Genomic DNA, 18214 nt, shown 5'->3' on the forward strand with positions numbered 1-18214 from the left:
TGTACCCTTGGAAGACCGCTGGAGCGTTGGACAGCCCGAAGGGCATAACCTGATATTCATAATGGCCAGATGGGGTGACGGACGCTGTCTTCCACTCATCTCCATGCCGTATACGGATCAAGTTGTATGCACTCCGAAGGTCCAGTTTCGAAAATATGCGAGCCCCACGCACCTGCTCCAAGGCAGCTGGGACCAGAGGAAGGGGATAACTGTATTTGACGGTTTGAGAGTTGAGATGACGATAATCGATGCAGGGCCTCAAGCCTCCGTCCTTCTTACCCACAAAGAAGAAACTTGAAGCGGCAGGGGAGGTTGATGTGCGGATGAACTGTTGTTGTAAAGCCTCCTCCACATACTCCTCCATGGCCTTCTGCTCCGGGATGGACAGTGGATAGATACGACCTTTAGGTAGAGTGGGGCTCCAGGTAGCAAGTCGATTGCGCAGTCCCATGGCCGATGAGGTGGTAGTTTAGTAGCCAGTTTCTTGCTGAACACATCCTGGTACGCCTGGCACTCCACTGGAATCTCTACTTGATGCTCTACTTCAGGGCTCTCAACCGAGGTGGAACAAACAGGAACTTTGGACCTCTTCTGAGGTGTCGATGATGAAGAAGGGATTTTCTTGATGGATGATAGACAGGACAAATGGCAGGACTCACCCCAACGTAATACTTCACCAGATTTCCAGTGGAGCGTCGGCTGATGTTGAACTAACCAGGGGCGTCCCAGGATGAGCTCAGCGGTGGACTCCTCCAGCACCATAAAAGAAATCTCCTCAGAATGAAGACAACCAACACGCAGCGTCAGAGTAGGTGAACAGTGACGAATTCGACCTCGACCCAGCGGTTTTCCCTGGATGGTTTGTACATGGAGGTCTTGAGAATTGCGATGTTTGCGAATGTTCAATTTTTGGAGAAGCTGTGTGGAGATGAAATTCCCCGCCGAACCAGAGTCAATAAGGGCTTGCACTGAGACACAAATACGAGAAGTTAATACATGCACAGTGGTGCGATTTAAAGCTTCAATTTTAGGTGAGACTTGAATTGTGCTTACCGCTGGGCATGGAGGTCGAACAGGGCAAGAGCTGAGAAGATGATTATCAGATGCACAATAGAGACAGAGTTTATGAAGAATTCGTCGTTGACGCTCTGAAGCTGGAAGATGGGCGGAGCCGAGATCCATAGGCTCTGGTGCTGGAGGAGTGACTGATGGAACCGTGGGCGGAGGACATACAGTGGGAGTCGGAGAATCACAGGCTGATAGTCTTTGCGAAACTCAAATGGATTTTTGAATTAATTTCTCAATTCCCAGACTGTCGTCGTAAACCACCATCAACTGACGAATGTTAGGGTTCAAACCATGACGAAAAGCTGTGATCAATGCTGCCTCATTCCAACCACTGGATGCCGCTAAAGTGCGGAATCGTAAAGAGAAAGTACTCACAGAAGATTGGCCTTGACAAAGATTGTAGAGTTGATCATGTACTGATAGATCGGCAGCTGTTTGACCGAAAACTTCTTTGAAGTGTTGTATGAAACCGGAGAGGGATTTGACGACTTCCGAATCCGAATTCCACAGAGACTGTGCCCACTCAAGTGCTTGCCCAGACAGAAGTGAAATGATGAAAGCAACACGAGCTGAATCGTTGATGAATTGATGTTCTTGCATGGAGAAATACAAAGATACCTGAAGTAAAGACCCACTGCAGTCCTCCGCCTCACCGGAGAATGTCGCTGGTCGGGCCATGGGACACGCTGAGGCAGTGAACGAAGCAACGGGCGCTTGAGGAAGTGAAGCTGAAGAGGTGTGTTGATGAATGGCGATCGGATTGACAGGTGAATTCGCTGTGGATTCCGAAGGATTCTGCATGGTGGTCTGATCTTCTGTCAGGTTTGGCATAGACGAAGCAGACAGAATGGTAAGTTAAATGCTTTAATTTGCAGAATGGATCGGTACAGCGAAACAGGTGAGTAAACAGTAAGTTGAATTTCAGATGATAGCTTAACTGAAGTGTAACCAAGTCTCTCTCTCTCTTTCTCTTGCAGATGATGATGAAGGAGTTCCTTAGAAGACGGAATGGTGACTGGCTGAGAAGATCGGGATCGAAGGTAGGTATACAGGTAAGTATGGCAGAGAGTCTGTGTCATGTATAGACAAGATCAGACAATGACTGAATGTTTGTAGCAGGTATATATGGGTGAACTGATGATGAGGTCCAGGTGACGGTGATTAGTAATCAGGTGACAATGAGCGTGTGAATGACTGAGTGGGCGGAGTGAGGGAATGAGTGGAAGGAGATGGTGATGGAATCCTGACAGTCATGTGTTTTAATTCATTATACTTAAGTATCATAATGTATTATAACTGTTAATTATTCACAAGATCATATAATGCAGTTTAAGGTGCATTACAAGGAATAGGCCTAATGATAATATACAATCTTTTATAATGCATTATATAAAGGCAACCAACCGACTGACCGATCAATCAGTGTTTATGAAAATTTTTATCTTTCAAACCTATGCTAATTTAGGGGGAATTGTTATGAAAATAATGTTAAATGCAAAAACTCTTACAAATTAGGCATCCTTGTCCTCATGCTAAATTTTATTTTATACATTGTTTATTTATTTTGTTTTTTGGGGGGTGAAATTAGACCCTGATGTTTTCGTGAGACATTTTGTGTTTACACTCAGAGCTGAGACAGTCCAATGCCCAGTCAACCCTGCTGTGAATGCCCACAGACCACCATACAGACCCCCACCTCTGCCCTCCCTCAGAGTCCTCAAGACAAATCAACCTGATTACACTAATTAATGAGACACATCTACTAAAACTCCCACAGGCCTGATGAGGAATGGCCTAACAGCTGGATATGACACACACACATACACCAAACAAAGTCACATCCTCTGAGAACTGAAGTTTGACCTTGATATAAATTGAATCTGTTTCACTCAAAGGGCCGAGAGAGATACTGTTACAGAAAAGTACAAGGGAAAAGCCCCCCTGCCAAAAGAGACAGAATGAATGATGAAGTGGAAAAAAAAGTGAAACCAGTGAGAGAAAAAAAAGAAGAATAGAATGAATAGTGTGTGCTGGCTTGTAGTGTATTTTATGTAATATTAAGGTACTAGTTGATTTTTAATATCTCTGTCACCAGTTGAAGAAGATGAAGACTGTGATGGATTTTAATTAATCAACTTTAATTAATCAACTAACATTTGTTTTTCTTGCAGGAATGACATTCATATGCTTTTAAATGTTTCCAAAGTCTTTGGGGAAAATTTGTGACTTTGAGTGTGTATGTGTGTGTGTATAAATAACAAATAGGGGAAGTGAAACTAGACAGATTACTAGTTCTCAAACCTTGTGATAAGTAATCATAAAAACAGAGTTTGCTTGTGCCAGTGACAGAGGAAAAAGGTTGGGGCTTTTGAACCAATTGAACCAATCATATTGAAGGTGACATGTTAGTCTTATTTGTTTTCTCGATTCTATAAAAACTGTTGTATCCGTGTTTTACGGTAGGATTCTCAATGGAATTTGTCTGAGATCCTCCGGCCTTGCTTCTTGGGAGAGATTCCCTAAGAACTGCTCGGGAAGATCTCCTGGCCATGATTAAAGCATTTAAAGGACATTTGCAGGTCTGTTTGTTGATTTATTCCTGCGCAAGAAGCTAGTTTAGGAAGGAAGCTAGTTTAGGGAAGCAAGTTAGTTAGATTAAGACTCGGCCAGTTGTCGACTGAAGACGCAAGAGCTAGAGTATAAAGGTATTGGGTGTCGAATAGTAGACGCCCCAGTTTAAGGAATTGGGTGTCGATTTGGAGATGCCCCAGATAAAGGTGTTGGTGTCGATTTGGAGATGCCTCAGGTAATAAGATCAATTGGGTGTCGATTTGGAGACGCCCCAGATAGTTAGGTTTAGGGAAAAATCTACCAAAAGACAAAGGTGAGTTAAAAAAGGTTTCTATAAACAAAATGGTTCTTTAATGAAAACAAACTCAGGTAATCCACAACGACGAAGAGGAAGTAACAGCGTGTGTAACAGACACACAAAAAACAATCGACCAACACAGAGTGAAGGTGAGGAACTTAAATACACAGTGATAATGAAGAGATGACGAATAGGTGTGATGATCTGATGAGTGTCCATGACAACCGATGAGTGGCGGAAAAATCAAACAAAGGAACACACGATGAATGAAATGAAATTAATGAAAACAAACTGAAAGTCCATGAAAGTGAAACTAAAGAAGAATAAGTCCAGATAATCTGACAATCTCAATGTTAGAATGATGTCTATTTTTTATTTTATTTAGCATATTTCATATTTAATATTTAAACCTTTTTGTCTAGACTTGTCCCTGGGGGCGTATGATCACACCGGTGTGATTGGAACGGTCAGTGCATCAAGTGATCAACTGCTAAATTCAAAAGTGCTTTCGCACATTGGCTGGAGCTGAGCATAAAAATAATAGAGAGTAGACGCCGCATTGGCTGCTGGGTGCAAGAATTGCGGCCGCCATCTTGGACAGGTCATACTCCTGGATGCGTAGCAGCAGAAGAAACAAGATGCCAGAGCACTGTACAGTATATTCCTGCTCAAATCGGCGGACCATCGCAAACAGGGCTGGGGGGATTACTTTTCACAAGTAAGATTTAACATTACCGTACTATTGGTTGTATTTTGTGAATAGAATATTACCAGAGAGTTGAGAAGGAGCAAGGATCTTTGATATTACTGTACTGAAATCGTAGCCAGCTAGCTAGGCTATGTTTACTGCACCGGCCGGTGTTCACCTGGCTATGAACTGAGACTTGATAAGTCATATTCCATAACACTGACTTAGATTACAACTGACACAAGAATGCTATTGTAGAAATAAAACAAATATTACTGGTATAACATTGGCCAGCGAATTTTACACAAGTGACACAGACTGTATTATCAGTGTTGGGCAGTCGCTAAGCTAGTCACTTAGTATTTTGGTGGTAGCTCCACTATTTCCTGAATCAAGTAACTTTTCAGTAGCTTAACTCCTTTATTTATCAAGTAGCTTGGCCACACAAGCTACACTTTTCTTGTCAAGTGAAATTAGCGCAACTTAAAGTAGGCTAGCTTCCTATGTAGTGAACTAGCCTACTGCTGTGTTTGTGATACTTAGCTTGCTACATTTGACTGGGTAGTAGCTTTTTTGTAGTGAAGCTTTATTCATGGCTGAGTAAATGATAGCTTAGCTCACTGCAATTTCCTAGTAGCTTGTCCAACACTGTGTGTTATTCACATGTAATTCACTCTAACAAAAGTAAGATACCTCTCATGTCTCATACCCACCCCACTTACTTAAAATAAAGGCAACCGAACATCTGACAGTAGAATGGTTTGCAAACAACTCACAATTTCAGCAACATTGGTTCATTTTCAACAGATATGCATCAAAATAGGAGTTTTGTTGAAGAAAGGTTCTAAGAAATGTGAAGGAAGGAAATAAGCTTCACATCCTTTGTGAAATGTTTTTGTGTAGACTCTCCCAAATCTTCCGTTTTCATTTTGAAGGTTTCCCAAGGAAAAAGATGTGAGGAAGAAGTGGGAAGTGGCTTTGAGGAGAGAAGGATTCACTGCAAGTGTTTCATCAGTGCTTTGCTGTCAACATTTTAAGCAGGGCGAAATGCAGAAGAACATGGTAGTACAGTGTGTGTGTGTGTGTGTGTGTGTGTGTGTGTGTGTGTGTGTGACAGAGAGAGACAAATAAAAAAAAGCTTCAAGTAGACTAATATAATATAATCATATATTGTTTCTTCAACTTATTAAAATATCTGACTTTACTGCCACAATCTGTTTCTGCTTCTCTATCATATTTATAGTGTGTGATTTGCAAAATACCTATCATAGCCTACATCATTCACATATCATAGGGTGACCAGACGTCCCCGGTTTCAGGGGACAGTCCCCATTTTTGGTTGCCTGTCCCTGGCTAATTACAGAAAAAAAAAGAAAAAAAAAACCTCTGTCCCCGTTTTGTTTTTGAAGACACAACATTAGGTTTTTCAACTTTCAAGATTGATAGTCAAACTGGAAATGTCCCCGTTTTTCCCCCCTTTTCGGTGATTATGTTCCTAGTTTTGATCTCGGACGTCTGGTCACTTAATATCATGTATCAGAATATTCTATTACTGTTAAGCCCACTATGAATATTAAAATGCGCCGAACCATGTGTCCTGTATCATAGCTACATGTATGACCTTTGCAGCAAAAAAAAAAAAAAGCGTGTGAAAATCAGTTCGGTATTCAGTGAGGTATGATTAATTAAATCCGCTGACAGCTCATTGCACCTGCCAAACAGATTACACTGAGTGGAGTGGGTGACCGATCCAAGATGGCGGCCCCACGGCTCGTCAGCGCCAAGGGGGTAATCCAGCACCCGGAAAACTTACTTTTTTGTGGGGGCATCCATTGGCTAACAAGCCATCACCTGCTGTTAGCATTCCATTGACTCCCATTAATTTTGGCGTCACTTTGACAGTGAATAACTTTACATCTGAGGCGTTTAAAGACTCTATTTGTCCATTGTTTATTTCTAAAGAAACACGACAATGTATAAAAGGCTCCATTACCTTGTAGAAGCCGTTTTTGTAAAAATAGGCTAACGATTGCGTCATAACCACGCAACTCTCTGTCGCACAGTACTGGGGTTTTCAAAGTGGGGGCGCCAGGGGGGCCGCAGCAAGTTGAACAAAAAAAAGTTAAAAAACGTTAAAAAATAAATATTTGCTAATATGAGTATTGTTATGAAAAAACATTATAATTATTTGTTGCATAGCCTATCTGATATCTGATTGATCGGCTAATGACAAGAATTGGCCGATTTTCACATGATTTTCAGTCTGACATATGCCGATTCAAATGCACTCGGGCGCTGCATGAATAACATCGCGCAACATCAACATCACACATGCACACAGAACGCACATGTAGGAAACCTTGTGAATTACGGCCGTTTCAGATCGCGAGCGGCGCGTGAGCAGCGCAATTTTTTTTTCGGGGTGCATGTTCAGTGAGTGCATTCACACCGCGAGCTGGAGCAGCGCGTGAGCGTCAAGCAGGAGCGTCGCATGAGCAGCAGTGAAGCGGAGGGTTTCGACGCCGAGTCTATTTTTGTAGCGCTGCTCACGCTCAGTTAAAGTGAAAGCACACTTTTGATGGACAAAATAAATATGATTTCACTAAAAAAAATGCACATAATTTGCATGTATAGTGTGTTTTAACAAGGAGTAGGCTATGTCAGAAAAGAAAATGAAGACAAAAATATTTATAGAGAATGTATCCATTTAAACTTGTTTTTATTAACCAGTTTGGGTAAAAGTGGTGTTTTATTATATATATATATATATATATATATATATATATAAATATTTGTGTGTGCTGTAAAGTGGTTAGAAAAAATGAAATCAGAATCGGCTTAAATCTGTATCGGCAGGTCAAACTCAATGAAAAATCGGAATCTGCCTTGAAAATTGTAATTGGTGCATCTCATCTTTCTGATTGGCTGGTATCAAACACCATCACATAATCTGATGTTCACCTAGATGTTTTATTTATTTATTTCTACATGTGCCGTGCCGTAGTATTGTCGATGGGTTCAATACGGGGGCCTTGGCCAGAACCTAGTGGTATTTGGGGGGCCTTGGCATGGAAAAGTTTGGGAACCCCTGGCACAGTAGATAAATTACCATATAGACAGGTAAGCTCGCAGGCAATCGGGGTGACGTGGAGGCATAAAGTCTGATAAAGTCAAGAGAGAAGCCCAAAGAGAGTCATAAAGTTGCTCCTGCTCCTAGCTCATGGACAGCTCCTACTCACGCTCTCCGTCTCTGCATGATTCGGAAGGGAATGATTCAGATTTCTCTTGACACACCTACTAGAAGACTTACAACTGTCAGACAGGTTGCTGACATCACATCTACGTCGTCAAGCTCAGTTTGAGTCTGTGCAGTACGCTCAGCCATCAGGAAGTGAGCACTTCTAATTGACTTAACCCTTTCACACGCAAGTTTAAAATATTCTGGCTGACTCCCCAGCGTGAGTTTTTCAAGGCGACCGTTATTTAGAATGTGTCACTTTATGGTGTCCATGGTGACGCGTCATTGCTTGTCACGTGACACACCGCAGCAACAACAGAGCTGAATGAATGATGATCTGCTTTTATGTCATTTTTCCTTTTTTATTCAAAATATTCACAAATTTGTTAGATATGGCATGAAATATCTGATATTCCGATTGTCAAATATATGCAAGTGGAAGTGTTTTGTTGTTTAAACACCTTTATAACGATCGCGTTAGTTGAGCTGTATGCGCGATGGGCGCCGCCATCTTAGTTTGTGCCGCAGACGCAGTTCAGATAATCGGATCTGTTGGATTGTTTACAACACGTGAATTCATCCACGACTCCCGAAATACATAAAAGTAAGTGGCTGGTGAACTGGGAGAAGAATAGAGTAAACTTTAAAGTTACTTACACAATGTGTATCTGATATGAATAAAAATTATAATGGAAAGGATTATTATTGCCTCTTCCTTTGAAATCAGTGTGTATTTTACAAACTCTAAATGTATTGTTTTTTAGTACTTATATGTCTGAAACCTAAAATAAACATTATGTGGTTGAAAACACTGAAAAGTTGTGATATATGACAGCTCTGAGCGCCTGTCTCTGGCTCAGCGCCAGCCGACGCGCGAAAGCACATTTTAATTTAGCAGTTGATCACGTGATGCACTGACCGTTCTAATCACACCGGTGTGATCGTACGCTCCAGGGACCAGCCTAGACTGATCACACCGGTGTGATCGTACGTGCGAAAGGGTTAACTTTTCTCCGTTGAAGTCTATATAATACACACTAATATCTATGGACGCGGAATAATAATCCTTTCCATTATAATGAGACGACACATTTTATTCATATCAGATACACATTGTGTAAGTAACTTTAAAGTTTACTCTGTTCTTCTCCCAGTTCACCGGCCACTTACTTTCATGTATTTCGGGAGAAGTGGATGAAATGACGTTTTGTAAATCCAACAGATCCGATTCTCTGAACTGTGGCACAAACTAACATGGTGGCGCCCAACTAACGCGATCGTTATAAAGGTGTTACACAAAACAAAACACATCCACTTGCACATATTTGACAATCGGAATATCAGATATTTCATGCTATAGCTAATACATTTGTGAATATTTTGAATAAAAAAGGAAAATTTACATAAAAGTAGATCATCATTCATTCAGCTCTGTTGTGGTTGTGGTGTGTCACATGACAAGCAATGAAGCGTCACCATGGAAGCAATAAAGTGACAGGCTCTAAATAACGGTCGCCTTGAAAAACTCATGCTGGGGGGTCAGCCAGAATATTTTAAACTTACGTGTAATCAAAATTTGGTAACACTTTCAATGAAGTCTGCATATATAATATAATATAATATAATAAAAGTAATAACAAAATGCCTATTATTTAATATATTTAAATAAATCTTAAATAAGTTAAATCATTACTGATAATATAATATAACATAATATAATTATATTTTCAGCATTACTCAATATGTTATAATAAGTTTTTGTGTATATTAGCAACATACATGAAAATAACTTCTTGAGTGGAGGGAAAATACACCATATTATAATGCAATGAAAATATTCAAAGTTATAAATATCAAATTAGTGTAATAATCAAGTAATAATCCAGTACAAAAACAAGCACAGCAATAACGGACTCTGCAACATACAATCATCAACAGTGGGTAAGCCTACCAAAAATAAAGATATCTGCCACATTAGCAACTTGTATGCAGTATGAAGTTTAGGGACTGTGTTCTTCTGTTGCTACTGACAAACAAGATAAATAGAGTCTCAGAGCACCTTTGACAGTGATACATTACAAAGTCCAAAAGCGAGGTTGTAACACAAGTACATTTATACTACAGTTGGGTCCAGTTTACCTAAACCAAAAAAAAAAAAAAAAAAAAAAAAAAACTCAGAGGATCAGAGAATAAAACCAATGGGCCCTATCTTGCACCCAGCGCAATTGACTTTGTACACCGACGCATGTTTCATTCCTATTTTGCACCCGCGCAAAGCGCGCTTTTCCCTCCACAGAAGCACGTTGCTAAACTAGGGAATGAACTTGCGCTCCCTGGGCGGTTCAGCGCAAAAAAGGAGGCGTGTTCCGGCGCAAACAATCCCTGGTGCTATTTTACTGTTCCATAAAACAATTGCGCCACAGGCCAGAAAAAACCTAGTCTAAAGTCAGTGGCGCATTGCGCGTTGTTCATTATGCTATTTTAAGGGCGCATGCTTGACCATAATGTATAGCGTGCACAACGCGCATACACTTTGATTCTCTAATCTACACAGAAGCAGCAGTTTTCATTTTTGCAAATCATATTTTTACAAACGATAGATAGATAGATAGATAGATAGATAGATAGATAGATAGATAGATAGATAGATAGATAGATAATTTATTATAAAAGCATACATCTAGCTTACACATTTACCCACATTATTATATACCTGTTTAACCGAAGCTAATTTGGGTGTGTTTCTCCATCCCCAATGTCACTTCTCTCTCTTTTACGGCCGTGACGAGAGCGTTGCTCTCCTCGGCTGTGAACCGCTCCTGGCGCGCGCCTGGCAAATCCGCCGTTATAATAGCAATACGCCAAGGAAAAAGCGCGTCTGCTCTTAAAGGGAATGTGAGATGTCGCTCTGATTGGTTTATTTCACGTTACGCCCAAACCACACCTATGAATAATGAAGCTACTTCAGACCAACCCATTTTAGATTTGCGCCTGGCGCAAGAGTCATTTATCCCGCCGGTATAATAGCAACAGCGCCGAGACCCGCCCACAAAGTTACTTGCGCTTTGACACTTGCATTTCAGATCGTTAAAATAGGGCCCAATATGTGATTAAACAGTACAATACTATACTTGACTCTGTTTGGATCAACTTATTTCAACTTGAAATAAATTAAATCAAAGTTTTAAATTTTTGTGGCTTTACTAAATTTGTGTTATCGTTGAGCACATCTATATGCTGGAGTACATGTAAAAGTAGCGTTACTATGACATTTCATAATCTCAAAGGGGAAAATGTATTAATCTATGTAAATTAATTTATAAAGCTAATTTTATTTCTCATGAGACATAAAAATCATTGTAGTCTAAATAGGTGGCAAACCAACCCGATCTCATGGCAATTCGTACGTATTTTACGAGGTGGCTAATTCGTAGGAATTCATACGACCTCACTCGTACGAATCTGTACGATTTTTGTTAAAACTGTACATACAGTATTTTACAAGTTGCCGAATTTGTATGAATTCATACGAATGACCTACCCCTGACCCCACCCCTAAAACTACCCATCACTGGGGTTTAGACAAATCGTACAAATTCGTACGAGTGAGATCGTACAAATTTGTACGAATTAGCCATCTCGTACTCACTCGCACAAATTCGTATGCATTGGTCATGAGATAGCGTTGGGTAAACACTACTTATGAGAACAACTAGCTAGTTATAACAGCTTAAAATCTGCCCTTGAGTGGTCTCAAATATATTTTAATGCTTTTAAAAATGAATTAAAGCGAGACGAAAAGAGTAGCTAACAAGAAAGATGTTCTTGATTAGAAAGAAGTAATATTGATCTGAGTTGAAATATTGTATTATGTCTTTAAACGCAAAGCTTCCACGGAGAGTTCAAACTAGACGGACATTTATACGGTATACAGTCATTAATATCACACCATTTCGCCACATAAATAATTATGGGGATAAGATATATTGATTTCAGATTAAACTGTTTTAAAATCGTACCTGTTTGTATCTCATAAACCAACAGTGTACAAAACAATAGTCACAAAATGGCAGCAGCTGCGTTTTGCGTTGAAACAAGAGAGAGCGAGTCCACGATACTGGATGGCATAATTAAATAACTGTACACAAAATATTGAATATTGAGAGTTTTAATATTTTATTAGCTCACCAAACGCAAAACTTCCACGAAGAAAAAACGTTCCTAGCAGGCGTATAGCACTGCTGACTTCAGTGACCCGTATGAGCCCGCGTTATCTGCTTTGAGCAGTTGTTATCTGGGAAAAACATACCACTGGATGGCGCTATTGACCAATCAGAATCAAGCATTCCACAGAGCTGTGTAATAAAAATATAAAATGTATAGTTCTGGTCCAGATGCTGATTGGTCAATACCGGTTGTGTTAAAATATACAACGGCAATAAGTTGATAAAGTTTCAAATAAAATGTCAACGAATATTTGTGTGCAAAAATTCATTTCATCAGTCATAGATTTAATGCAGTAAACATGAATCCATCAGCTGTCTGAGATATAAACCCTGAACAAGCATATACTCTCAATGACTCCATTTACCTGCACACTTGGTTCTGCTGACCAGCGGGGGTCCTGGTGGGCCGGTTCCACCCTCTCCAGGCCGGGTGAGAAGAACGCTGATGCGATACTCTGTATCAGGTTCCAGGTGCCAGACTTTATACGTTAGTGAGTTGACTCCGTGTGTTTCAGACCACGGCGAATGACTGGCCCTGTACACAATCTCTCTGCGGATCACCGGCCCGTCGCCCACTATAGAGTTAGTGTTGAGTTGGATGATCAGATATGTGGGGCCAGAGCGCAGCAGCTGGGGTGGAGCTATCGGAGTGGGCGGGACTACAAAAGAGTACAGGAGAAGAAAGAAAAAAGGTTTGAAACAGAATGCATTTGGACAGGAATCACCCTTTATTTAGCCTCAGCCTGTTTTAAATTGTGATATATTCTGAACAAATAAATAAACAACCCACAATGAAATTGTTTAAAACAAACTTCAGGTGTAATTAATCTTCTTCAGAAGGATCTGCAGAGCTACTGGTTCTCCACACAGAAAGAACCAACACAAGGTTTGACAGGGTTTGACTTTAGCACATTTGACTCTTATGTCAACTATATTTCTAGTGTTTAGGATTAATAGTATCTATCCAACTTATATCACATTACTGTGACTAGATGAGCCAAGTTTCTGAACATACTTGTTGCAGTTTAGCTTTAATAAAAGCTATTTTTTGACTGTGGAGCAAGTTTTGTTGAACTTAGAAGAATCGCAAGATATAAAATAAATTTGATATTTTCTAAATCTAAATCTTAAAGTGGATTATTTGCAGTCAGAATCCTATTAAAATGATGAGTTTGTAATAATAATAATAATAATAAATCAAGTGTAAAGGCGAACATAAAAAACAAATATAAAAGTATAGTTTACGGACAAAATTTGTAATTAATAACCTGTTTAAATGTTTAAAAAAAAAAAACTGTGACGTGTTGTTATATTATAGTTTCAACAAAATATTAGTAATACAGATTTATTTCAATGTCAAATAAGTGAACTGTTTTATATTGTTGTTATTAGCCTTGTTGAGTTGTCTTAAATTCTGAGATAATAAAGTACCTAACCTGCATAAATGCATCATTGTTGGCTTTAAAGAGCCCCTGCAGTCAATAATTGTATCCCTTAAAACTCATCTATGCCATAAAATAGCTTGAATGTAACTCTACACCCTTGCTTCATTATAAAAAAAAAAAAGCAAATGCATCACGTAAGTAATTATAAAAATAATATAAAACTATTATTATAATGATGTATATGTCTTGATGTGGTTAATACTTAACCTATAAATACGTAATATATACAGTATATATATATATATATATATATATATATAAACTACCAAATTTATTTTATTATGAATGAGCATGGGCTTCATAGAAAGTGTTAATGAAATTATCTCAGATCAAAGGAAATGAGAAGCACATAGAAAAGCTCAGTGGAAGGTCAGACAGAAGCAGTTTTTATGTATTAAAAGCATATTTCCAATTCAATCAGTGACAGGTTTTTTTTTTTTTTTTTTTACTGATATCTGAGAGCGTCACTGTCACATTCAAATGAATTAGGCTAAACTTGTATCCTGATTGCTTAGTTTTTCTAATCTCTCAATTTAAATGAATCATCATCTCTGTATGAGATACTATCAGTAACAAACTGTGAAACCTTGACTTTCATATAAAGCAAATTAGAATCAACATGTTCCATTACCAGACGGGTTTCTGGCCACTGGTCTGCTACTGTATATATTGCACCATACAAGGTACAACCGGAGGAACAACTTGGCTTGGCAAATCTGGAAAATGTATAAAAATGATGCCAAATTTTGTGCTCAATATAAAGCTGATCCTATATATACTTGTCACGTGTGTGAGTGTGTATGTTTGAACTTTCAGTTTGTGTTTTGATTGATTCCTGTTTTCCTTCTTTTCTTTCCTGTTTTCTCCTGTTCTTTTCCCGCCACTCCTTCGTTTCTATGGTTACTCTTGTTATCAGTTCAGTTGTATCACCTGTGTTTAGTTAATCAGTGTCATCTGTGTTTGTATTTAAGTTCCGTCTGTTCAGTCGGTCTTTGTCCGATCTCCGTTACATTTAAGCTGTGTCCCAATGTGAAGGCTGCATCCTCCGAAGGCCGTATTTGAAGGCAGATTGCGTCACAGCGGTGTGACGAAGGACGTCCCAATTCAAAGGCTGCATCCTTGGAAGGTCGCATTTGAAGGCCGATTGCGTCACCGCGGCGCGATGAAGGCTGTCCCTGTCGGTACACGATCATCCGTTCCACCTGCACAATCCGTTTCACGCATGCGCGTAATTACGTACGTTAAATAACAAATGGGTTCTTATGGGCGTATTTTGTTATTCTGTGCCGTGATGAAGACAGAAATATTATGTCGGTGCCTATAACAGTTTTATACACTGCTGTCACGTTATTTGAGCTGTTTCTGGATGAAGGCAGACTGCTGACTGTGAGTCGTGTTGACAGAGTTCAGGGAAAACTTCCTAATGTCAAGTTTAAAATGAATACGCGCTTAAGGTGCGTGACAAAAATGCACGCGCACTTCAGTTAGTGCGATTAAAGTGTTTACCGCATACTGCGATTTAAAACGGCGTACGCCACCTGTTATGAACGTACGCCACCTGTTATGTGATTATGAACTTAATCACATTATTAAGTATTGTGTTTACATGAGGTAAAGTATAATCGCAATATTGCTAAAATCCCATTATAAGCATGCGTAGAACAGATCGTGCAGGTGGAACGGATCGTGTACCGACAGGCCCAATTCAATTCTGCATCCTTCGAAGGCCGGTTGCGTCATTGCGCTGCGACGAAGGCTACCCTGATTCAAAAGCGACGCCAAATGCACCCTTCGTTTCCCCGTGAAAGGAAGGATACATAAATGGACACTTAGCGGCCTATCCTACCCTATTCTACCCCATAAATCATTGCGCGCCGGTGACGACAGCATTTTTTATTTATTTTTAAAGGCGGCCGAGACTAGAGTTCGGTGGTGGACAGCAAATTCACATTTAAATGTAAGTTATGTTTTCATTTACTCAGATAGCTAGCGAAACCAGAGTTAAAGTTTCTTATAAACTTCATCTTAACTCCTTCGTCATCATTGCGTGGCTTCATTTGTCAGGTAGTTTGAGGCAAAACTTGTGCTAATATTAGTTTAACAACCTATTTGTAACATTTGCACTAGTCTCTCACTTGTGTATTATAAGAAATATCACTCACCCTATAAAGCCCACAACAATAAGAAAAGCAGTAGATAAGGCAATGAGGTTTCACTTTTATGTGTTTTTGTAGTGTTGTCACGAAAGCTATGTCTACAAAGGTTTTAACCAAATTTGAGTTTCCAGAAATTATGTTTTCTGAAGTATTTTGTATGCATGTCTTGATGTGTCATATTTTGCAGTGTTAACAATGCACTTAAAGGAGAACTCCGGTCAATTTTAACATTGAGCTCATTTTATTGTACATTTGGAGTGCTGTCAATACAGAGAACAACGACAAAAATCGGTGTTGCCTACACCGAGTTATTCTATTTTTAAAATTTGCACCCCGTTGACTTCAATGGGGCAATGTTTAAACCTGCTTTTAGCCTCTTAACATCCTTGATGTGTCATTACAAGTGCACAGAAAATGTGAGTGATTCCTTCTGAGTGAACACGAGTGGATCTGACTGCGGTAGATTTAAAAGATATGTATAAAAATTGTTATTTAAGCCAGCGCAAATACCTGTTTACATCCTGTTTTTCGGTTGAAGTCCAAAGTAGTCAATTGCCGAGTTCACGCGCGTGATCATTGGTAACTAAACCTATGCGCGTGAACTCGGCAATCGACTACTTTGGACTTCAACCGAAAAACAGGATGTAAACAGGTATTTGCGCTGGCTTAAATAACATAATTTTTATACATATCTTTTAAATCTACTGCAGTCAGATCCACTCGTGTTCACTCAGAAGGAATCACTCACATTTTCTGTGCACTTGTAATGACACATCAAGGATGTTAAGAGGCTAAAAGCAGGTTTAAACATTGCCCCATTGAAGTCAACAGGGTGCACATTTTAAAAATAGAATAACTCGGTGTAGGCAACACCGATTTTTGTCGTTGTTCTCTGTATTGACAGCACTCCAAATGTACAAAAAAATGAGCTCAATGTTAAAATTGACCGGAGTTCTCCTTTAAGATTGCACGCCTATGTTAAGTACCCTTTTCTGCTTTTTTAGAGCAATTCAGGAGAAAAAAATACAAAGAAAGTTAATACACATGTCTTTGCTGAAATGTATTGTGGTGTTGTTGTTAACGCCATGGTTCATTTGCTCTGCCCTTAGGATTGCAAGTGTCCTGGGACAGGTGAGGGTGTGAGTGGGAACCCACTGCTGAAACTTGGCCCTGGTTTGTCCTCATGGATGAGGTGTTGGGACAGAGGCATTGCACCAACCCCCCTGTCCTCATTGCCTCAATCCCTGAGGACACACCAGGGCCGAGTTCAGCAGTAGGTGCCCACAGTGAGGAGGAGCCAGGGGCAGCAGCATGAAGGCAGAGGCGAGGAGAACACAGGAGAGGATGGACAGGCTGTTTTCTCTTCTTGAGAGAATGATTGAAAAATATATATTTTTTATACATATTCTTGTTTAACTTTTTTCACTTTTATTTTTTAAAATTAAAGAAAAAATCGGTACATTATTTTTTATGCAACTTTAAATGTGTAAATAAAAGAGAATGAATTGTTCTGGGCATTGTTTATTTTTGTAATGACAGTAATAATTTCTACATGAAACAAATTATTGTATACTTTTTTTTTTTTTTCAAATAAAATTGGTAAATGAAAATCATTTGTTCCACGGGCTACATTAAAGTATTTTACCCAACTATTAACAACATACGTTAAACATATCAAAATCAACATAAACATTTACAGTACATAAAATAAGAAAAAAAATGATGTAGACTTTTATTGAGCTGAGCAGGGAGACCCTGGAGCTGCTGGACCAGGATGGGCTCCACAATAGAGACCCTGGTAAGGCCTCCTGCTGGTGGGACATCATCTGGGATGCTCTCCAGAGTGTTTGAGTGCATATTTCCACTATCCACTAAGTTGTCTACCAACAGGTTTGCAGGGCTGACTCAATCGACGGCTCCCATGTCACAGGTTTTTTTCAAAAAGAGTATATTTCTGAAAAAAGTACTTTTAATAACTACTAATACTGCATTGGGGGGAAAACTACTAAAACCTTAGTTAAGCAAAATTATCTTGCATACTCTAATGTACTTAAATTATCAAGAGTAAAACTAGATGTATGTATTCTGCAGGGGAAAACAACTCCTTGTCAGGGTTTTTATGATAGTTTTGCATTTATATTATGCTACTACTGCATTTTACTTATGAATATTTTCAAGGTTGTTACATTATATACTTTTGTGTAGTTTAATGTAAAATCATATGTGAGGGAAAAAAAGTACTTCAGTAGGTTACTTCACATTTGTACGTGAATACTTAACGAAATATGCAGTTCTGAAAATTAAAGTAACAAAATGTAGGTCTATTGTCACAATATTAACAAATTGTTGCTAACTACAGCTGCGTCCCATATCAAAGGGCGCATCTGAAGCGCTCGGACCGGTCTAGCCTACGAAGGATTGTTCTTGTCGCCTGGCAATTGTGACAGCTGCTGATGATGAGCGTGAGAAATACTGGACTTTTTTATATTCAATTGGGTTTTATATTCAAACAGGGCTAAACCAA

At 39.3% G+C, this 18214-nt stretch overlaps 1 protein-coding gene across 3 annotated transcripts in view; it reads right to left on the minus strand.

Moving 5' to 3' along the window:
* The window catches only part of ptprua (protein tyrosine phosphatase receptor type Ua), a 339059-nt gene that overhangs the window by 113083 nt on the left and 207762 nt on the right, over positions 1-18214 (minus strand). For all 3 annotated transcript variants that reach the window (XM_084132054.1, XM_084132053.1, XM_084132052.1), the window contains exon 7: positions 12455-12748. In XM_084132054.1, coding sequence (XP_083988180.1) covers positions 12455-12748 — 294 coding nt within the window. The remainder of the gene's footprint in view (positions 1-12454; positions 12749-18214) is intronic.

Source organism: Abramis brama (assembly GCF_963993115.1).
Source record: "Abramis brama genome assembly, chromosome: 12".
In the NCBI taxonomy this organism is placed as follows: domain Eukaryota; kingdom Metazoa; phylum Chordata; class Actinopteri; order Cypriniformes; family Leuciscidae; genus Abramis; species Abramis brama.